This window comes from Saccoglossus kowalevskii, chromosome 11, assembly GCF_978046115.1.
Source record: "Saccoglossus kowalevskii chromosome 11, keSacKowa6.1, whole genome shotgun sequence".
Taxonomy (NCBI): Eukaryota; Metazoa; Hemichordata; class Enteropneusta; family Harrimaniidae; genus Saccoglossus; species Saccoglossus kowalevskii.
Genome location: NC_140651.1, coordinates 23,840,960 through 23,865,885, shown reverse-complemented (window position 1 = coordinate 23,865,885; position 24,926 = coordinate 23,840,960). Strand labels below are relative to the sequence as shown.

Here is a 24,926-nt window from a genome sequence, read left to right as displayed (position 1 = left end):
CGGCTATTTCGAACTTGATCCGAAAAAAAAAATGACGTGCATCAAGGTCCTATTATGTTTAATGTATGTACCAAATTTGAATGAAATCCGTCCATGCATAACTGAGATCCGGGTCCGGAATGGTGAAAATGTGCGATTTCAATGCATTTTCGGCCTTAAAGCGGCCGCCATTTGGCTATCGTTAATGAGATCATGAAACAAATGCACATACATATTTGTGACATGATGTACCTTGTGTGTGTGAAGTTTGAACTCGATCAATCCAAGCATGTCTCAGATACGGATCCAGAACTGAATTCTTTAAAACAAAATGGCCGCCAGTCGGCCATTTCGAACCCGTTCCAAAAAAAAAAATGACGTGCATCAAGGTCCTATTATGTTTAATGTATGTACCAAATTTGAACAAAATCCGTCCATGCATAACTGAGATCCGGGTCCGGAATGGTGAAAATGTGCGATTTTGATGCATTTTCGGCCTTAAAATGGCCGCTATTCGGCTATCGTTAATCGGATCATGAAAAAAATGCATGTGCATATGTCCCATATAATGTGTGATGTATGAGTGAAGTTTGAACTCAATCGGTCCATGCATGTTCGAGATACAGGTGATCACGGACGCACGGACGCACGGACGCACGGAAGCACGGACGCACGGACGCACACAGGGCAAAACATAAGTCCCCGTTTTCGGACTGCGTCCGAACGGGGACTAACAAAAACTCAGTAAAACTTGAACTACCACCTGGAAAGTGTTTCAGAATTCACCTAGACATTCTGAAACACTGTGAAATTTAGAGTTGCAACTTTTTTCACATTTTAGAAGATCCTATACTGACTGAGCTATAAGCAGGTGACTAATAGGGAAATGTAACAAGTAGCAACCAGGGTACTCAAAACTTGTAAGTTGATAACAACATCATACATCTCACAAACTTGATTTCATTATTTTTTGAATACTGATATTTTTTTACCATGAACATATTTAACTACAGTGGATCAACAAAACCGACCAGCAAGGAATAAACAAGCACTAATATGGAGAATAAAAAACAGAACGTTTCGGGTTCAACCCTTTCTCAGCAAGTGGACACATAACAGAAAAACACCTCACTATAAAGCATACAAACACAATAAGGAGCTAATCAAGGTAAAGCAAAGGAAATGAGGTGAATTGACAATTAATACCAGCTGGACTGAGTGTGCCAATTTTAAATACTAATGATTGCTCACACCTGAGCCGAGAGGAATCCCCGTCATTTATATGTAAAATACCAGTAACCGTCATATCAGAGACACCATATTTGGGGGGGGGGGTACAAAAATGCTTAGCTACGGGATATGCGATCTTGTTGTCTTTGACAGTACGCAAATGTTCAACAAAACGATCACCCAATCGTCTTTTAGTCTCACCCAAATACAGCATTTTAAACCTAATACAGTAAATTATTTTGGATGACGTACATGTAAAAAAATCTTTAAAGTGAATAGTTTTTAAAGGGCATTTTGTAGTCGGTCAACACAGAACAAATGGGCATGTATAACATTTGCCTTGACCACATGAATGTGTACCAGGTCGCTGATTCGAGTCCGCCAATGCTGTACGAACCACTTTATCTTTAATATTGGTGCCACGCCTGTACGCCATAATAGGGGTGAAGGATAAATATCTTGGGTATTATTAGAGGAAGATAGTAAATCAAATTCTACAAAAATAATAATTTTACGAATATGTTGGCTGAAAGGGTGGTAGGTAAGAACCAAAGGGATGCGAGTAGACTGCAAAGTGGGGGTTGGTGTTAATGCATCATCCTGGCTTAATTACTGAACACGATGGTTGGCACTGTCAATGACGGATTGCTGGTATCCCCATGACAAAAACCATAAACCCATTTTATTAATTTAATATTCAAAATCAGTTTGACCAGAACAAATGCGATGGACTTGTAAAAACTGAGAGAATGGTATAGTCTTTACAACGTTCAGGATGACATGAATCATACAAAACGTATGAATGTGAATCTGTCAGTTTTAAAACATGGAGGTGGATATACCATCATCATAGACTGTTACTGAGATATCTAAAAAAGGAATGCTGTTGCTGCAAACAATGGAAGTGAACTCTAAAGATGGATGAAATGTTGATACAAAATTAATAAAATTATCAAGTTCACTGTGAGTACACGATGCTGCCCCAACACAAACATCAATATACCGTTTAAAAAGTCCTGGCACAGGGCCAGTAGAAGTATTAAAAATAGCTCTTTCAACGTACCCCACAAATAAACATGAATAGAAAGGAACTATATGCAACACCTCAAACTTGAGTATAAAACTCAATGTTAACTGAAAATAATTTAAAGTTAAAACAAGCTCTGAAAGGCGCACCAAAGCACTGGTAGGGGAATTTTGATTGGCACGTTGATTTAGAAAAAATGACAATGCTTTGAGGCCATCAGCATAAAAGTGTCATGTCCTACCGAATTCATTTCAGCATATCTTGATACAATTTTCTCTCCCATAGTGGAGTCTTTGCCTACATTTATAAAAGACTCTTCCCACGCCATCAAATATACCGGTACATATCGTTTTGTTTTGACACTGGATGTCAAAGCAATTGTATACTGTTAATATATTATTCCATTATTTAACTATAGTGGTCGCATTGTTCATGATGGACACAGAGTTGTCCATCAAAAATTTACACCAAAATTAGGCAACAAGCAAAACTTGTTTGGGGGCAATTTATGTGGCAAAATTAAAAAAATCCATATTAGTTAGGAAGACCTACCTTTATGTTGGAAAACCACAATCTGTTTTCATGAAGCAATGCTATATACTGAGCATAAAAGTACCATATGATGACTGCAATGGTAATTCCAACAATAAAACTGGCTGCCCTTGAAAACCACCACAAAGTGGCTATAGTTTCATCTTCATTTTCCTCAATAAGAATCTCATTATCATTATCTGACTCAGATGTTGATCTCTCTTCATCTACATCAATATCAGACACATCTCCATCATCATTATCTGAAACCAATGTTGTCTTTTCTCTGTCATCAGCTGCACTTTTGTCCTTAGGTTTCACTTCTTTATTCCTGCGTCTCAATTCTCTTGGCATTTTCCCCTCTGTGTATTTGTAACCTTTGTTCACAAAATGTTTATTACAATTTGCATCATATCACGTCATGAACTACAAGAAATAGAATTATTTAAATTTTTATTACACAGGATTTATATTTTCTGTAGTTTAGCATGAGAAACAAAATAACACTTATTTTGCATAATTTTTTAGTTATTCACATAGCATCCTACAAATTTACATACTGTAATTGTTAAATGAGAGCTTATTTTTCAGAGTATCAGGGTAGAGTAATGGTCACCAAATCCGAGAGAAGATTAATGCACTGGAGAAGAGCACTTGTAACTGAGATGTTGTGGCCTAGAAATGACGCCAAGTCCCCAGATGTTCCATACAATGTATCAACATCAATATGCAAATGACTGAACTTCCGGCGTGTCACATACATTTTGGATTGACCATATATTCCAAATCAGTATATTTTTGTTACACATACTTTCAGAAAATGTGAGTGCTTTTGACATTTTGAAGATTCATCAGTCAGCATGAGCACCTGAACTTGGCAAATATTTCATAATTTTCAACAAAATCTTATGGTAATTTAACTATTTTAACACTGTATATGAAATAAATCTTCTTACAATGTTACCGACTCTGTAGTGCGAACATTAACAAATAATTACCAATCAGAGAGCAGCATGTAGGTTGACTGTTTTTTTTTTTAAATTAAAATACCCAGAATTTGACACAATTTCAGCATGTTGCAGTTTTTGAACAAAAATATGGATGTTGACTTGAAAAATTAAGATTTGGAATCATATACCATTTTTCTACAAGTTGTAGTTACAAATTTGGCCATGATTTTGTTTGGGAATTTTCAATCTTTAGTATCTATAGGAAAGTGTCTTTAACTTTAATTTTGGGTAGAAATTGATACTATTATTTGGCCAAAGCAATACTACAATTGCATATTGTTATAAAGTTGTTCAGTCTTTCCTTTTTTTGGTTTGTCACATTCTTTAATTCAATTTCCAAATTATGGTCACTGATTCATTATTCTTATATTGTAGTCTTTTATTTTATGGAGGTATTTTTCATTCAAAAGTCTACTTTAAATAATAAGTATGTTCTTAATTTGTTTCCATCATTTTGATTATCTCAACAAATATTTAATTGTTCCTTCCAGGACTGTTTATACACAATTGTGATGGTGTTGATTGTAGTGCTCTGACCTGTACGATATGGGACTCATACATTGTTTGTTCACATGAAATTCAAGAACATGCTGCACTCTGTAATACATGATTTTTCTAGAAGTGTATTTAGACTGTCCAATATTTTATTTGAGCATTTAACATGATCTGGGTTCTACTAATTTCATCTTTCACACTAACTTAATTCACACCAAATATAGAGCGATAAAATTGACTAAAAATCTGTTCCAAGCTGTTAGTTTTATTTGCAATTCCATGAGCCATATTTCTGTCCATACATTAAGATTGGTGATATTAACTTCTAAAATATTTTAAGATATAGTGATTCTGAAGTAAGCTGTAATTTAAGATTGTTTGTCGTTTAAATTTTCCATTTTGGGGTAAATTTTGTACCAAGGTAACAAAATTCCAACAATGAATCTTACAGACTTTTTTAATGAAGAATAGCAAACTACAGGAATAATGTGTGAAATTGATAAGTTGCCACATTGGTGAAAGAGACAAACTAATTCAGGTGATTAAAACAATATTGAATACCATGATAATACAGCAAAATCATAGTATGATGTCATCATTTCTTCATATCATAAGAGAAACTGTTTAACAGTCAACTTCTGTCACCTTTCACAAAATCAACCTGCAACCCAGTCTTCTTTTTCATAAAATTTCAAAAACATTGATCAAGAACTTTAATCAATATGTCCTTTTGGCCCAAAATTTACAAAATAATTACAGAAAAATCCTGTAAAATGGTTAGGGTAAGAACTCAAATACATACTTTATTCTGTTTCCTCCGAATATCTTGCTCAGTTCTCATGCAGAGAAACAAAAAACAAGCAGCCTGTCAGCTGAGATGGCTCTGCTGTTAGCAATGCACATTTCAATTAAAGAACAGAAGATATCATTAGAAAGTTAACAAGATGTATAGTATCAAAGCAATCGGACTTGCTGGTTTCAACAAGAATTCAAAATATCACTTTTCGCCAAAAATGACAAAAATAATCATCAAAATTAGATAATTGACGATATCACCACGAAATTAACAAATCTGAAAGAGGTCCAAATGTAGTACCTATCTATGTAATATAAAAGCAATCAGACTTGCGGTTTTCTACAAGAAGTCAAAAATATCACTTTTTACCAAAAATTACAAAAATATTCACCAAAATTAGAGAATTAAAAATATCACGACTGAGATTATTATTTAAGTATACCAGGGTTACCAGTACCAATACAACAGAGTAAAAAATTGAAGTACTATTTTTTTTCCAAGCTTTGGGTTTGTTTGGTTAAACCAGAAAGTTGATGAAGTTTTTTGACACTTTTCTATCAGAGTATTCACAGTATGTATACATGTTTCAGATAAGCAGAATTACTCAAATCTTAGCAACGACTTGAAGACACTATCTCTGATTGATAACATTGAGGTCTGTACTATGTCAGTTGATATTATCAAAACGCAACCTTCAGTTAAATCTAATCTGAAATTTCATATCCCAAAGATGATAAGAATATGTAATCTTGGTAATTTGGGTTTTGTTAAGGATTGATGTTTGCTTTGTAAGTCCACCTTATTACAATCTTACAAAGAAATGTCTACATATATTTTTTCAACTTCCGTCATTTATTTTTCATGCTTTTTTAGACATTGTTATTCTTGCTATATAAGGTAGTCAACTTTGATTAGCTAGTGTCATATGTACATTTTATTTTTTGTGTCCTGGACTTTCATTGTCCATCAAAACATATTAATAAATTATAGATATTTGTGAAAGTTAAAAAAATTGCAGGTTGCTAAATCTGCCGATAAAAAAAAGTGGGGGATTATAAAGCTGCAACCTGGCAGCTTTTTCAGTACTGTAATATTCAATCAAAATAAAATTATACAGTGTTTTTTTATCTATTATTTTAACAGGTGGGATGGGGGGGGGGCTTAAGTGCAAGCTGATCAGACACATTTTAACGCTTTACCCCCAATTTAGCTGATCGGTCGCATTTTTTGAAGCGCAATATGTAGCAGTACCATGAACATTGCCAAATTAATATCATATCACGAAAAAAAGTATAGCATCAAAAATAAACAGTTAAATTATAGCATAACCTCCCAAAATAAGTAATAATAATGTGGGGATAAAAATAAAATACGGTGCACAGAATGTTATTCAGAAGAAAAAAAGGTATCAAAATGTACTGGGGGGGGGGCTAAAAATTAAACAATCAATTTCAATAAAATGAATTTAACCCTTTTAACGCAACACAAAATTCATATTTAAACAACCAAAGACACTATCTTTTTCCAGTGTCTCTGTTTAAACTAAGAACAAACAGCTAAAATATTTATAAACTATGTTTTACACACACACGGGAAACGGTCACCAGGTATGGTGCAGACGACACTCCGCCATGAAAATTTTTATTAGAAAACACGATTCATTGACACCCCACCTCTAAAAAACAGTCCGCCAGGTTGCAAGGGCCCCATGAAAGTGGCGGTCACATGCAAAAACACATTTAGTTAAAAAACCTCAACTACTACAATGATAACTTACCGTCAGAGCAATCCGTATCAAAACACTCTGTGAGTTCTTAGCATTTCCTTCTCAGGAGTTTGGAACAATCCATTTTACATAAGGGGTGCACCATTTAATTATTTCAATACGCAAAGTACTTCCAGATTTGAGTAAAATCATGTTACTACATAAATGTGCAGTTATAATTAAAATGAACTACCTTTATACATTTATAAGATGGAAAAAACGTGCATCCACCTCTTTTGAGAGCACTTTTATCCCCTACACAAAAATGTCGTCGTCCTCCCATGAATCAGCATTCAATATGGCAGCTTACACGAAACTGGGATACTCTTGTTTGTCAAAAAAACATTTCAAGTGATCGCAGGCGACAGCAATGTGCTAGTGTTGCAGTTAATGTGTTAAGTCGTCAGTTAACCATTTACGCCGTCTCGGCGTAGTTTGCAGGGTAAGGATAAAGCTTGTTTTTTCATAATACTAGTTTTTAAGGCTCGGTAAAAAGACCTGTATTATTGACTGACTTGATCAATCCATCGACACTGTTGTTGATTTCGCATTTTAGCTGCATATCGTCCTAGGTTACGTTGCTTATCTCGAGTCGACATGGCTGATGACAGAGAAGTACTTAGAGAGGTCTGGGAAGGCCGACTCCCTGTCGCCTTTAGCTTGTCTTCCGATGAAGTCAGTGTGATGGAGCAACCCGAACCATATTACGTGAGTAAGGGATTTTGACCTTTTGACATTCGACGTATTTGATCACGGAGGTTTGGAGCTTTTTTTTTTTTTAGCTCCGTGTTCTAAACACGCAAAATGAGAATCACTAAACATTTTCTACGTATAATTACACTTTAATACAATTCTTGACTTTTAATTTCTTTCTGTTGATTAGATACATAACCATACATATAACTACATATCAACCAATTACCATCCGACACCGTTGTTTAACCTACTAGTATATTAGCTAATTAGTATTATGCGCCAGTCAGGTAAACCCTTACCACCCCACCTTAGGATATGTGGCTGATGTGTGTGTAGTGCCCCACCCCCTGGGCAAACAACAAGTGATTCACTACCACTTGTTCCTGACACATCAACAGTAATCAAGGCACTGTACTGAACTTGCTGTGACCTGTGATCTCAATAGTTATTAGTCCCCGTTCGGACGAAGTCCGAAAACGGGGACTTATAATTCGGTCTCTGTCCGTCCGTTTGTCCGTGCGTCCGTGCGTCCGTCAGGAGTCATATCTCAGAATCGCTTGGATCGATTCTGTTCATTCTTTGCATGTCCCTAGTACTTTATGTGGGACATATGCACATGCAGTGGTTTAGCGATTCGATTCAAAATGGCCGACTGGCAGCCATCTTGTTTTTTGAAAATGTTGTATTTTGGACATGCTTTGTCAGTTTTCATTCAAACTTGGTACATAGATTATACATGTTAGGATACATGTCCATGATGATTTATTTCACAATTGGATCAAAGATGGCCGACTGGCAGCCATCTTGTTTTTTGAAAATGTCGTATTTTGGACATGCTTTGTCAGTTTTCATTCAAATTTAGTACATAGATCATACATGTTAGGATACATGTCCATGATGATTTATTTCACAATTGGATCAAAGATGGCCGACTGGCAGCCATCTTGTTTTTTGAAAATGTCGTATTTTGGACATGCTTTGTCAGTTTTCATTCAAACTTGGTACATAGATTATACATGTTAGGATACATGTCCATGATGATTTATTTCACAATTGGATCAAAGATGGCCGACTGGCAACATTTTATTGTGATATAATAACTGCACTTAATTCTTCCACTCGTAACATTCAACATACTCCACGAAATAAATCTGTTAATCTGGTTCCTGGCTGGAACGAAGCTGTAAAAGAAGTTTATGATGCATCCAGGGACGCTTTTAAACGGTGGGTGTCATTTGGTAAGCCCCGTTACGGTCCAATCTATGAATTAATGCGCAAGACCCGGGCTCAATTTAAGCGTGTATTTCGTGCATGTCGTAGGGATGAGGACCGCATTAAAGCTGATAAAATTGCTACACATCATTGTAATAAAGATTTTTCTAAGTTTTGGAAAGAAGTAAACTCTGATAAAGTAAACCAATTCATTTCTTGTTGTGTAGATGGTCAGTCTACTGAAGTGGATATTGCTGATATGTGGAAAGACCATTTCTCTAGTATTCTAAATTCTGTAAAAAATTGCGAATCTCGTGATTCGGTTGAGGCCAGTTTAGGTAATACCGGTAAAAGAATACATTATGCGATTATCGGGACGGAAGGTGGTTGGGACTGACAATATTTCTCCCGAACACTTAAAACACGCCAGTGATAGTTTATATGTACTCTTGTCGTTGTGCATGACAGGCATGCTTGTTCATGGTTATTTGCCAAATGAACTGTTAGAAACTATCATTGTCCCAATTATAAAAGATCGCTCAGGCGATATCACTTCCCGTGACAATTATCGTCCGATTGCTGTTGCTACCTCTATGTCAAAGTTGTTAGAATTAATACTTCTGAAACGGTTGGAGGATTTTATAACTACTACTGATTTTCAATTTAGTTTCAAGTCGAACCATTCCACGGACATGTGCGTCTATGTTGTTATTGTTAAGGAAATTATTGATTTTTATAAATCTCACAATAGTCCTGTGTTTTTATGTTTCATGGATGCGTCGAAGGCCTTTGATCTTGTCAATCATTGGTCCCTTTTTAAAAAGCTTATTGAATGTCATGTTCCATTATTTATTGTAAGACTTTTGATGTATTGGTATAATTCTCAGCAATTCTATGTTAAATGGGGTTCTGTTATGTCAGACTCGTTTGGAGTTTCTAATGGTGTTAGACAGGGGGGTATTTTATCTCCCTTTCTTTTTAACTTGTACGTTCCCAATGTTTATCTTAATGGCAAGCCACTACAATTTGTTAGTCAGTATTGTTATTTAGGATATCATTTTACCCAGAACGGAAAAGACAGTATTTGTATGAGAAAACAAATACGTGGATTGTTTGCTCGAGCCAACTTTTTATTACGTAGATTTACTAAATGTTCTCTTCCTGTTAAGTGTACGCTATTTCGTAGTTATTGTTCAAATTTGTATTGTAGTTACCTTTGGTCAGATATTACTGTGGCAGATTTTAATCGTATTCGTGTTGCGTATAACAACGCTCTTAGAATTATATGTAATGTTTCTCGTTCTTTTAATAGTAGTATAACAGAGACCTTCGCCAGACTATTAGTGATATTTTTTTTAAATCACGTATATGGCAAATGTGGCGTGATCGATTTTATTTAATGCATACTGTGTAATTTGTTAATTTTTTCTTACTTTTTATATGGGCTTGTCCTGAAATAAAAGATAATAAAGTAATAAATAATAAATAAAGTAACGATAAATACATTGATACTGCAGTTACAGAATTGACTGACATTATGTGTTCTGCAGCTGAAAAATCAGTGAAAAAAATTACACATAGAATGCCAAGTAAAAATACAAGAAAACCCAACAAACAACAAAATCCACAACAATGGTTTGATGAGGATTGTTGGCAGTTGAGAAAGAAATTTACAGATACTGTTAAATTAGTGGAGAAATATCCAGATAATCCCTACATTAGGGGCCAGTTTATGTTAATGAGGAAAAAATATAACAAAGTTATAAAAATTAAAAAAAAGTTATACAAGCAAGACTTGTGGGATGAAATTATTTAACAGGAAGGAAATTTTCAAAAATAGAAAGTGCCAAAAATGAAGATGTAATCAAAGCAGACACATGGTTGAATCACTTTATATACCTCAATAGTATGCAAAATAATGACAAATTTGATACCCGGTTAGAAGAAAAAATTATAAATGAAACTAGAGATATGGAAAATAATTTAGAAAGTAGTGAAGTTTGAAACAAACCTATTACGATAAATGAGTTGAAAAAGGCTGTTAGAAAGTTAAAACTTAGCAAGTCTGCGGGTGAAGACAAATTAGTCAATGAATTTATAAAGTACGGTCAAAACTATTTATTACAACCCATTACTGCTGTATTTAATAAAGTTCTAAATTCTGGTAAATTTCCATCCATGTGGAAGGGTAGCATCATTGTACCGATTTACAAGAAAAGACCAAAATCTGATCCCGGCAATTATAGGGGAGTGGCATTATTGAGCTGCTTAGGCAAACTTTATACTGCACTTTTAAATAACAGACTAGTAGACTACTTGGAAACTAAATAAATTTACTCCCCATTTCAATTTGGCTTCCGTAGAAACAGGAGAACAACAGATTGTTTATTTATTCTAAAATCAATTATCAATAGATATGTATACTCAGAAAACTCAAAAAAGAAAATATATGCTTGTTTTGTGGATTACAAAAAGGCTTTTGACAGTATGTGGCGTGATGGCCTATACTGGAATCTGCAAAAATATGGTATAAATGGTACTGGTAGTTTCTATAATACAATTAAAAGTATGTATAGCGGGGTGGTTCACACTATAAAAACAGGCAAAGGGTTGACAAGTAAATTTGGGTCATTTACTGGGGTGAAACAGGTTTGCAATATCAGCCCAACATTATTTAGTCTGTACATGAATAGTTTGCCTGAAAAGATAATGACTGCAAATGGTAACCCACCTGAAATATAGAATAAGAAATTAGGTTGTATTATGTTTGCAGATGATGTCTTGATTCTATCGCAGTCACAGGAAGGTATGCAAAACAGCTTAGATGCTTTGGCAGAATATAGTGATGCATGGAAATTAACTGTAAGTTTAAGCAAAACAAAATTAATGATCTTTAATAAGAGAAACCAAATTGTCAAACATAAATCTGTTTTTTATAAAGAAAATGAAATTGATGTGGTTGAAAGCTACAATTACTTGGGAATAGTTTTTACATCAAATGGAAAGTTTAAATTGGCTTGTAAGACTCTAAAAGAAAAAGCAATGAAGGCAATGTTCTTACTAAAACAAACACTCAGTTCTGTCTCAAACCTCAAAATAAGCACAGCTCTAAATCTATTTGATAAATTGATAGCACCCATCATTAGCTATGGGTGTGAAGTATGGGGAGATGAAGTCATTAAAAATAGCGATATTATTGAAAATGTTAACTATTCTTTCTGCAGATTACTCTTGGGGGTTAAAAAGAATGCTACTATTAAAGCTTGCAATCTTAGGAGAATTGGGAAGATACCCTCTTGCCAACCCTCTGGTTCAGATCAAAACTCCCAGAGACGCCCAAGTTAATAAAAAGCACCTTTGATGAGGTCAATACAGTAAAAACTGGGTGGACAAAAAATGTCGACAAAATAATCAGTGACAACAATCTTAATAATGCAATAAAACAACATATAAAAAAGAAGAAACCACTCCAAACCAAGACTATCTCTGCTTTACTGAAAGAAAATTATAAAATAAAATGGAAAGAAGCTCTATTTGATGACAACAGAGCAAATGGTGGAACAAATAAATTGGCAAATTATAGAACATTCAAAACACAGTTTAAAATGAAAAAAATATTTAACAACAATGAATACTATCAAACTGAGACACGCCCTATGCCAGTTCAGAATCTCTGATCACAAACTTCATATTGAAACTGCCAGGCATTGCAAAACTCTAAGGAATGGAAGAGTCTGTAAATACTGTGATAAAAAGCAGATTGAAGATGAAAGACATTTCCTTATGAACTGCAGTCTGTACAATACACACAGAATTGAATTATTCAAGTACTGTAAGGAAATTATACTAAATTTTAGTAAATTAAATGAACAGGAAAGATTCGAGGCAATTATTAAATATTGTTCAAGAATAAGAACTGCACAACATATACAAAAATGTATGCAAATGAGATGTGAGCAACTCCACCAAAATTCAAAAATATTCTTTCCACCATAATTATGACTCTAATGTGATTTTTTTTTACCTCAACAATATTAGCTAGTACCGGTATATTGTATTGTATTGTACCGTATAAGTTTATTATGATCCTTTGCGTGTTTGTAATATTATTTAGCTTTATTTAGCATTCTGTGTAGTTGATTAACTTTACTGTATCTTAGTGTAGTTTAGTTTATTTAATCTTATACTATTTTAATTTATTTTATCTTTATTTTTATTGTTATATGACCATAGAACAACTCACTGTAGTTCGTTTTAGTGTTGAATAAATACAAAAAATAATGCCTAGGGTGGGAGGGTTTGGGTTTACATTGACTGGCACATTACTTATTCAAATACTGAATCTTAATTCATAATAGTGATATGCTGATATAGAATTTTCAACATGCATGCATTCAGTTAATAATCCAGAACAAAAAATGATAACAATATTCAGCTCGTGCTCCTCATTGAAACCAGGCACATGATGATGAAGGGAAGGGTGCTGATTTGACACCACCAGGAGATTTCATCAAGTTGTTTAACCACCTCCACCAGGATTGGTGGTCCTGAACTTCTTCAGTGTTTACATCCACCACCATCCATAGCTGCTATATCAGATCAAGTCTATATTTCCTGACAAATTCTAGGATTTCCTTGACCATTGCATCATTCTTCCTTCAATTTTAACATCTATTATGATCTCATTTATATTATCAGCCATTTAAATGACACAATCCTGCACCAAACACCAGACTTTGTTACATAACAGAATATTTGTGCACAATCAATCTCAATGCCTTTAATCTTGACTTGTGCGACAGCCTTGCAAACATGATCAATGCCATTCCTGCTGAAATTTTCAGTCAAAGACAGTCTTTTACATGCATGCCCCATTACAACAACACCAAGATCCGCAATAACTTATTTGTTGAAAAAAATAATGCAGACATGCATATCGACAATGACTATGCTACACATTGAGTTTCTTATCCACAAACAAATTTGTATCTTTACAAAAAATGCTAAAAGCAGTTTACAGTAAAAGAAATTGTTAGTACCACCAATAGGTAGATCTCAAACTCTGACAAATGCTTCACTGAACTTCGGTTATTTAATTTCGACCAGGTTTACGACGATGGCATTAAACGGGAATGTACCGGTATCATTTTTAAAATCATCATCAAAAACCAATAAGCTAGACTCGTTACTAACAAATCTGTTAGTGGATTTGATTGTCTAGATATTTTATTACGATATTTTAGAGATTTTATCAATAAATCACTGGTATTTTGCCATTTATTTGAAAAAAATACTCTACTTCAGTTAAATAGCCATCAATTTTCTAACAATCTTTTGAACCCACTATGGTCTGCATACCGATCACACCATAGTAGGAGACAACTTTACTAAAAATCGTTAATGACCTTCTGGATGTAGTAGAGAAAGGGAACTTTGACTTTATTGGACCTTTCCGCTTGCTTTTGACACTATCGCCCACACGATTCTACAACATCGGCTGAAACACACTTTTACCGGCATTACATTGTTAGTCCTTTCTTGGTCCGAGTCGTATCTGATGAGAACATCACAGACCATTTGTGTTAACGACATGAAGTCATACTCGTCATTATACTGTGGTGTTCGTCAAGGCTTGGTTCTGGGACTCATTCTATTTGTCCTGTACATGGAACCACTATTTGACATTGTTAAAGCACATTCAGTGAATTGTCATGTTTTTGCTGACGACAATCAACTATATACACACTCAAATTCAATCAACCCTTCAGATTGTTCCCTCATTCATAAAACTCAAAATTTAATCTGTGCACACTATGATTATAATGATTACCGGTAGTTTGATATAAATAATTTGATATTTTTATCTAGGGCCATTTATGGAAATGGATCAATTCTTTCACCTCATTCAAGACACATGAAAGCTATACATGTGTATCATTCTCACAATTCAGACCATGTTGAATAGATTTTAATAGCACAGCTTCGCCAATCACTAGCATCACTGCATTTCGGAGAGCCATTTTTAGCTCTCCATCGATTTTTTTTTAACAAAGACTGATTATTGCTCCTTTTATTTCCAACTGTGTATAGTTACTGGTACCAAGACAAAGTTATTTAACGCTAGTTACAGACAAAGTACAAAAACACTTCAAAACATACACAGATCCAGATAAAGTTGGTGAAGTATGGTTTGAATATGAAGGCCAGCCACTCAAATGGTGAGTTATTTTTTAAAAGCGCTGTATTGTGTTCGATATGGGACCCATAGTGACAAATACAACACATGTAAAATACAATTGCACGAAGACTGTAGCACTTCAAATGAGAGTGGAACTGGAATAAAGCGGCATTGTAGAACACTCCAGGGAAATAAAGTGTACTGGAATTTGAGTGGAAACTCTGAGATTCCTTGAATATTTGTTGGTCTAGTTCTTATCTGACATCAAAATATCTAAATACTCCAGTTCAGGTTGGATGTGAAAATATTTGTACACTGTCCTGTGTTATGTGCGAAGTCAATTATTGTAAAAAATGTGATTGCTTGTAGTGTAGCGTACCAAGGGTAAAGAGGTGGGGTGTGTTTCTGGCATTAAAAAATACAGTGAAGTGCAAGCATAATTGAACTCCTAAGCTGGCTTTGTCTTTCCTTAAAAACTGTGTAAAAAAAAATAGTGTTTCTTACATACTTTCCACTTATTTTTTACAGTATTCACTATAATATAATGAATTCTGCCATAAATTCACCCATCCGAAAAATCGCCCTGGGTGATTTCACGGCTGGTGGGTGCTTATTTGGAGTTAAAAATATAAAAAGATCATCAAATATTTTTTTGGGGATTTCTATTTTCATTGAATCATTCAACTACGCCTACTACAACGTCGGCAGTTGGACCACCCAAGACGAAAGAAACTATTGCAGAAGCTAATCTATAATTTGATACATTTTTTTTCTTGCTGAATTAAAAAGTCAACCGCCCAAAATTTCATTACAATGTCACCCAGTGAAATTATGGTATGTCAAATACATTTTATTTTATTTTATTAGTGACGAAAGTATATTCTAAACGAAGTTTCAAATAAAAACGAACCAATTGCATTGCGTAGCAGCAAATGATCACGGTTGCGCAATCCGGTCTTTCACAATTGTTGATGATTAGTCTGTAGTGATTATAATAACGTACAAAAAATAAATTATTATGAAATGCAAATAAAATTCAACTTAGTTAAATCATAAGCAAATGATTCCAGTTGCAGTTCAACGGCCCAGGGCGAATTTACGGCAAAATCCGGTATTTAGGAAGGATGCTGTGCATAATTTAAATATGTGATGGTTTTGAAAGTTAGTTATGCTAGTTTAAGCCAGTTTATACATGTATTTATCTAAATGTCTGTACTTGTAAGCAAAGCTGTTCACAACTTGTTATGGTTAACAGCTGTAGCCCTCTACCTCTTTAATCTTACAATTTGGTGTCAAAGTCTTATAAGTAGTGTTCACACTACACAAAGTACAAGCTAAGATTTAAAATAATCTCATATGTTTGCGTATGTGATAGATCCAATTGCATTCACGCATGGGAGAAAACAGTGGTTAGCACGGACTAAAGAACACCTAAACTTGTTAAGAATTTACAAAAATTAAGTTACTTCTACATGTAGATTAAACTCCTTGATTGTCAAAGACGACATCAGGAACAAAATAGTTTCATTTATAGATTGTTTTTTTCCTCGGAATGTGGACATATTTATCCCGTTTTGAGGAGGAAAAAATTTGGCGTTCAAATAGTTAAGACTAATTAATATCCTCTTGTTTTTTTTTCCAGGCATATACCTATTGGTGTACTCTTTGATTTGTACAGCTTTTCTTCAACGTTGCCATGGAAAATTACACTACATTTTCAGGTACACTGTATAATACTCCCCGGTCGGACTATGTCCAAAAACAGGGACTTATGGTTTTTACCTTTGAGCATCCGTGTGTGTTTGATAGATATATAAAAATACTGGTTTGACTATCTGATTCGAAATGGCCAAATGGCAGCCATCAAAAATCAAGTATTTTTGGCATTAAAGAACTAGATCTTGGCGTTTACAGATGGATTTTGTTCGAACTTGGTACATACTTTAGACATTATGGGTTCCTGATCACATCATTTTATTTTTCAGATCGTATTCAAAATGGCTGACTGGCGGCCATTTTGTTTTGATGAATGTACTTCTAGAGCCATATCTCTGACATTCTTTGACTGACTATGTACAAATTTGATATATTCGTTATACAATATGTCATAGATATATAGATGTATTCAAAATGTCTGCCCGGTGGCCATTTTGTTTTAATTAATGCTGTTCCAGGGCAATATTTCGCAATAAGTACTTGTTTGACGATCAGATACAAGATGTCAATCATTTTAATGTCATAATTAAGCATTAGTTTCTAGATCCATACTTCTAACATGTTTATATAAACAAAACTATATATCTTAAATTTGATAACTAACAGGGACTGTGCCATGCATGGCTTGTTTATGACAAATTCATGCCTACTAACATTAGTATATTAGTGATATTGCAATAGTTTAGTTGGTATGTTTATGTTGCTGGAAAGCCATGTACCGGTATGTTATAGGAAAACACTGAAATCAACAAAGCCATATTTATAACGACAGTTAAATATTGTATGAACATTTACTTGTTGGATTAATGCTGGAGCTTATGGTGCGAGTGTCAACCAATCACAAACCACCATGGGCTGAGTGCTTCACTGAATGGAGTGAGGCACCTACTTTGCCAATCAGATTGTCATGTTTGATTTTAAATGAAAACAGTTTATAAGTATTACAATTTTTTGATTCCTGTGTAATATAATATAAAAGTTTCAAATGAGGACCAAGGAAAGTCAATTTTAGTGTCAAAAACTGACTTGACAGGAGGTTGTCATTGCAACCTCATTCTAAATATTTTAGGTTAATACACAGGTATTTAATGTACTCATTGTTTTGTGTACTATATTTTAATTCAAAGGTTTTATTTTCTATAGAATTTCCCAGATGAAGAACTGTTAGGATGTAGAAGCAAAGAAGCAATAGAGTCTCACTTCATGGCCTGTGTCAAGGAGGCTGATTGCTTAAAACATAGAAGTCAAGTTATTAATGGTATGCAGAAGAAAGATCATAAACAACTCTGGATGGGATTACAGAATGGTAATAATGTTACTTTTATCCTCTCTCAAGCACATATTTTAACTGCATGGCCTCTTTCATCCTTTTTGACAAATATTCACTGTAACTTACTAGCCTCCCACATCCTCTCTCAAGAACGCATTTTTAACTGTCTAGCCTCCTTGATTCTCCCTCAAGAATATATTTTTAACCTTCTAGTCTCCTACATCCTTATTCATAAATACATTTTTCATTCTATCTGTCCTACTCCATCCTTTCAAGAATACATTTTTCATACTGTCTCGCCACTGCCAGACTCTATATCAAAAATACACTTTTAAAATTCTAGCCTCTCCAATTCTCTCCTAACAACATATTTTAACTCTTTTTAGTATCCTTTCCCAAATAATATATTTTAATTTATGTAGAACCATCCTCTATCAAGAACACATTATAAGGTTGACTTAGTACTACCAAATATCGTTGATAATTCATTTTTTTGTGAAATTTGTTGGTCTAGTTCTTTTCTGAATCATGTTTCTTTATGGGCTGTGATTAATGGTTTATTATAATCCGCAGACAAATTTGATCAATTCTGGGCCATCAATAGACGACTAATGGAACATACGGGGGACGAACCATTTAGGAATATTCCATTTAGAATATATCAGGTAGGTTCCACATGTTTTCCAATTTTATGATATTTTTGTATTCGTGCATATTAAAACTGGTGTGCTTAAAAGGAATTTTGTATTTGTTATTACAACTGTATGTTATAGTTCTGGTTATTACACCGGTATATTAGAAAATAATATAATATAAGACCAGACACCCCCTCAAAAAATTGTTCTGCGGACTTTTTAACAGAAAATAGTAACTAATTTTTTTGAAATGAAAATTTCGTTTTACAAAATTCATAACTGTAGCTTCTAAGTTATTTTATGAAACAGAATCAGAAATAATTCAGAGATGAAACATATCATACATATCACTTGAATTTAACTTGCAACATTTTTTTCAACAAAAAGAAAGAAAAAAAACATTTTTGAAAAGATTTTTTGATCAAAAATATTTTTTTTGCAAAGTCTCTTATATCATATTTTTAATTGGACCTCATGAATAAAAAGATTTAATCAGTACTGATGCTTTTACTTCACATGAATGTTGCCACCCCGTCCCACCCCAAGTGTAGCGGACTGAGTAATTAATATTTATGAATATTTTCTATTAGGTGGATAAATCTTATATACAGAGCTTGTTCCGACCAGTTACAGATGATGGTGAACCCCTGACACTTGGTGATTTATTAAAGGAAAACCTTCCTGACATTATACCAAAAATAGGTACAACATTACTATGTCCTCATTACTGCAAATATATTGCTGATTTAACTGGCGCATTAGAAAATACACAGAATGGTGTGGTGTGATGGTGACTGTGTACTGTTTTGACACGGAAACAAAAGTATTATGATAAAGAACTTTCTACCATTGGTGGCAGTATAACACCTATATCTGCTTCCACATCAAAACTGTTTCTATGCATAAATAAAACAAAACAAAATTTGATATCTCTTTAATTATATTTCCCGCTTTTGTAGTGATCAGTACAGTACCTCTGGTCAAAAAATCTAAACAAAATTTAAAAACGAGTTTAATAAATGTAATTTCTATTATTAGGCTATATTAAATATTTGTGTTTTTGACAACAAAAAACAACTATTAAAAAACTAGGAAAAAAATTCTATTTTTGTCTACCTTTGGTGCTTCCAAATGTAAACATTCTATATTTTCCATTATAATAATGATTTTTATTTTTTTTCCAGATGCCTGTGTTACTCAGGTGATAATCCAAGGTGTGGAACCCCCTCTAGACACCCCAATACAGTGGCTCAGTGAACATTTGAGTCACCCAGATAACTTCTTGCATATTTGTGTACTACATGAAACTGACGATAGATAATGTTAGTGGATTTAAATTAGTAGATGTACTATTTAATAATTACATGTGCTACTGTACTATTTAATAATTACATGTGCTACTGTACTATTTAGTAGTAGTGGTGCCCTACAGCTGTCAAAGGATGGTTAGTGGAAATCTGAGTTTAGTGTTCTTACCATAGAAACAGAAATCAGCCCTGAAATTGACTGAGATGAAGACACTTAAAGACAAAGGATGTGTAGTTGCTTGCATTGTTTTGCATTTCATGTATGTACTTCGCTGTAGAATTCCATGGCAACTTTTGAACAATGAGTTGTAATCTTATGGTTGAAATTTCCTATTTTACATTTCTTTGGCAAAAATAGCATAAGTATTGATTCCTTGTAATATTGCAATGGAATTCAGTGAATACCAGTATAAACCTTGAAATAGATATGATAAAAATAGTATAATTGTAGATTCAAATATTGTTACTATGTATATTATGCGTCTTATTTTCGGATCATGTATAAAATCTATAATCTTCATGTTTTTTGTTTTTTAAATATATGGGCAGTTCCATCCTTTGATGTATTTATGCAAGTATTTTTTTTTAGTTGAAAAGTTGTTTTTAGATATCACAAACACAATAGTTTATTGTGTACACTGGCAGATAAAGTATATGAATAAAACATGAAAATAGCTTCTTTTTTTTTTCAAGATATTGTTTAAAAAAAAATTATTTAACATACTGCCATCAAGTTTTCAGCAACTCAAATAAACTACAAAGCAACTGTTATTGTAGAAATTACATGACTTTTGACCTACCAGGGTTAATATATATTTGGTGATGTACAATGCTAAATAAAACTTATTTTTACTGGGAAGGGCTTGTCAAAGTGCAGGGAAGATAATTGGACCCTGTAACACAAGAAGATTATGTCTAGCATTCTTCTTATTGTCAATTTCAACAAATGAAATATTACTTTTTCACTGTCAATGTCAAATTGGGTACCTACTTTTGGCTTCAATGTTTTCCCATGATGCAGTGCAAAAACAGAGAGAAAACATTCCAAGGTTGTCGTGTTTGACAATCATGCGAGCAATATTTTTACTGCTGACAGCTCTATCTCCATAAACCACACTTCTTTTTTCTTACCTGTGATTTCTATTTCCATGAATCATAATAATGTTACAAGTATAGCATTGATTTATCAAGTGGATGTACTCAGATATTACTGTCGCCATACTTCAGTATTTGTATAGAGTAATTTAAATACATGTACATTACCATGCTCAGGTCATTTGTTTACTAATTAAGTATGCAGAAATGTCTTTGAAAGCTTTCCTAGAATAATGTGTTGCATATTTGAATGGGAAGGGGTGTAGAAAGTGTATAGAGATAGCTATAGAAAATTTGCAGTTGTCAACATAAGGTAGTCATATATACTAGTAGTTTAAATATTAGATATTGTTTCATTCTCAAATTATTGTATATAAATGTGTATACAGCGGATAATAAACCAGTAACTTCTAATTAAATATGCATCATGTGTATGACTTTTCACGTTAAACATGCAATTATTGCATGATATCATTCAGTGTCCATAGTTGTTTGCTGGCACATGATATATTTAAAAAGAAAAAACACAAATGGCCATGGTGTAGGTTCCATACCCTCAGCTGATTGCTCACACATATAGTGCTTGGATTGGAGTCTACCAATACCAGCCTCAGTGCATTTTAAAGAATCTAGGTTTCGTCAATAAAATTCTAGTGGATTGGTTTCTTATTTTCATAATGACATCGCAAATTCAACTGCTTTGGATTTGTAAATGTTTGTAGGGGTTATGATTCTGCAACACTGCCATGGTTAGCGCTATTTGTTTTGTGACTGTAGGTATATGATTCCCTATTTTTGTGGCTTTATGGATAAACTTCATTATAATTCATGAAAAAAACTGTACTGTCATTTCCAACTTTGAAAAACAGGTATTTGTTAAATCTACCGATCCAGGATTTACCCTCAGATAGCGCCCTCTATCGATTACCATGCAATTCATCAAAACTAGTATCCAGAAGTCTGTCTAATTGGTTGATTCCTCAGCTCCTAAGAGCGAGGTTATTTGTAGATATGTTGGCGATCGCCGCTGTGTCTGCGGAAGTACTATGGGAGATTGCATGATGGGAGTGAAAAGTCTTTTGATCAGTAAGATAATTTTAGAAAAGTGAAAACTAGAGTGACTGTGAAATAATGGTTGGTTTCAAATATAAAATATCATGGAATCTGGATGAAATAATGAAAGGAAATTTAACGGGTATGAAAGAGCAGTAAATGTGGCAAGAATGCAAGGTCAGAATCCGGGGGGGGGGGTCAAAATGCGTCGCAATACATCCATCATCATCCACCGGCTGTCAACAACTATGGATGCGGTAAAAGTTTTGATTTGCAGTTTGCGTGAATGGCCGGGGAAAAAATCATGCCAATTCTGTGCTTCAGTAACAGTATTTGCTGCTTTTTTGTGCAATGGAAATTAATTCAAGAAATGCTGTCAAAGGACATTTTCTTCTAGTAAACAAAACACCCTGGCACGTTTATCTTGAGAAATTGAGAAGACGAAAATCTCTTGGGACAGTTGTTGTTGTGAAACAATAATGGACATACTTCTCCAGGGTATCAAGGGTAGTTTTGATTATTAGAAGAGGGAAACTGCTGCTTTATGGAAGAACAAATTTCAATGTCATTGGCCACAGTAATTTTAAATCGATGTTGGTTTTAATTGGTGTTACCTGGTGTAGAAGTAATAACATTACGATGTTTTCGAGTTTAATTGTAAATTATTAATATTAAGAAATTAATAGTAAATGGTAGACTTCCTTTTGAATAACATCAACCAGTCTAACCTGGTTGACAACAATGAAATTCTAACAGCAAGGCAATGAGGACAAATTAATAAAAATATACAAACATCATTTATATCAACTTGGAAAAGTGAATTACAAAACGACAATCAATCAAACCAAAATGAAATATAAATAAATTAAGAACATACAGAGAATTAAAAAACAATTTTGCTTTTGAAACCTACCTTGTTACTCTGCAAAATATTAAGATGCGCAAAAATTTAAATAACTCCGCCTCAGTGACCATAACTTGAAAACTGAGACTGACAGACACAACGGAATACCCCTTGCTAATAGATTATGTAACCTTTGTGATCAGAATCAAGTAGAAGATGAGTACCGGTATCACCTAATGATGTCATGCAAAAGTTATACCCCCGATAGAAATGTCTTATTTGAAATGGCAAAAACCAAAATTTGTCACCAAAAACACAATTCATAGCCTTGCTAAACAACAGTAGCAACATACCTAAAGAAGTGTTTTGAAATAAGATAGCAACCCCAGTGACAATTTTCTTTCCCAGTTTAGTTTTGCATTTTTCTATCATTGTATAATGATTTAGTCTTAATATTTTCTTTCTCTGTTACAGTAATGTATTAGCTTAGTTTTTTGTATGTTTTTATTGTGTTTTATTTATTTATTTAATTTTTTTAACCTTTTATTCTTTCTTAAACATGTGTAGCCATTGCCAATCCCTCCGGGGAATGTGTAAGTGTTAATAAAATTAATATTATTTAATTAATGACCCCGCCTTGATTGGCCTTGGATAGTTGAAGAGATTTTTAAATGGGCTACTCGATAGAAGTATTCGCCGTGACTCAAGACTTTTCATTCGGGTTTATACAACGCTTACATGTCACTGTCAGGAAGGTTTAATGTCTTGTTTGTATTTGCACATTGTGAAAGTAGGGTTTATTGTCAAAATGTACTAGTACATAGGTGGTTGTATGCATATTGAACTATACAAAATTTGAATTATGTCACTAAACTGTACGTTTTTACGACTCGTATGCAATTGTAAGAGTATTTCTGATATCTCACTTATAAATGTTATGGTTTGGTTAATAATTTCCTGGAAACTGTACAGAAAATCACAGACTTTCATTACTTTTTGTTCGTAGTTTTTCTAAATTTAAGTTTGTATTGTTCATAATTATTTAACTTTTTTTCTGTTGTGAAACCATTTCCAGTTATTATGAATGTGTACATGACAGCTTTGCCCCACACAATAAGACATGTATGGATATGTGCGAGTATGCTTCATGGGTTAATAGGCCACTTTTTTATATCCCACAATGTCTGGTAATTCTAACTAACTACTATTTTGCAATATTTGCGTAGCCTTGCTTCTTCTCCCATATTGTCCTTCACAGTGAAGGTTAGTGCAGATATATTGTAAATTACACAGAGGTAACACTACAATACATTTCTCTTTACATCCATTATATTCCCTGGTATTACACAACAGCTTTTGTGCTGAGGCAGTCATGATTCATATCTATCACTAGTTCTCTTGTTGTAAACTATATATATATATGTGTGTGTGTGTGTGTGTGTGTGTGTGTGTGTGTGTGTGTGTGTGTGTGTGTGTGTGTGTGTGTGTGTGTGTGTGTGTGTGTGTGTGTGTGTGTGTGTGTGTGTGTGTGTGTGTGTGTGTGTGTGTGTGTGTGTGTGTGTGTGTGTGTGTGTACTTGGATTGCTATATGTTGCGAGGACAAAAATACAGATATATAGCTACTTCCGAGGACATATACACCTTCTGAGGACCTTTTTCATAGTCCTCGGAAAACATTATTTATATTAATAGTTAATTCGATTATTAATACGTTTTGCGTAGCTTAGGTTTAGTATCGGGGGAAGGTATGGTTCACGTTATATTAATATTAATATAATTATACCATACCTTACCCCGATACTAAACCTAAGCTTCGCAAACATTTCTATGTTCAGTCACGGGATATTCAACTCTTGTTTAATTAAACTTAATTAAAATGCAATTCTCCATTGTATTGCATTGTAATTGAGTTTAATTAAACTCCAATTAAAACGCAACCCTATATAGGAACGCGTTTTAATCGAGTTCATATCGCAACTATATTAAAAGTTAATTCAACTATATTAAAAGTTAATCCAATGGAGTCCTCGGAACATATTGCAATACAAGTATGTGTGTGTGTGTGTGTGTGTGTGTGTGTGTGTGTG

General features: G+C 33.9%; 2 protein-coding genes across 2 annotated transcripts in view; one reads left to right on the top strand and one right to left on the bottom strand.

Annotated features, from left to right (window-relative positions):
- Positions 1–6,922, bottom strand: part of LOC102801423 (protein C-mannosyl-transferase DPY19L3-like) — a 36,918-nt gene extending 29,996 nt beyond the window's left edge. The window contains exons 1-2 of the mRNA XM_085505040.1: positions 6,846–6,922; positions 2,789–3,193 (exon numbers count right to left, since the gene is read on the bottom strand). Coding sequence (XP_085361166.1) covers positions 2,789–3,121 — 333 coding nt within the window. The 5' untranslated portion in view covers positions 3,122–3,193; positions 6,846–6,922. The remainder of the gene's footprint in view (positions 1–2,788; positions 3,194–6,845) is intronic.
- Positions 6,923–7,138: 216 nt separating this feature from the next.
- On the top strand, positions 7,139–21,361 carry LOC100374644 (autophagy protein 5-like). Its single transcript, XM_085505495.1, has 8 exons — positions 7,139–7,275; positions 7,390–7,541; positions 14,832–14,959; positions 16,562–16,640; positions 17,779–17,941; positions 18,479–18,570; positions 19,131–19,242; positions 19,725–21,361. The coding sequence occupies exons 2-8, from the start codon at positions 7,431–7,433 to the stop codon at positions 19,859–19,861; spliced, it is 822 nt and encodes a 273-aa protein (XP_085361621.1). The 5' UTR covers positions 7,139–7,275; positions 7,390–7,430; the 3' UTR covers positions 19,862–21,361.
- Positions 21,362–24,926: the final 3,565 nt, after the last annotated feature.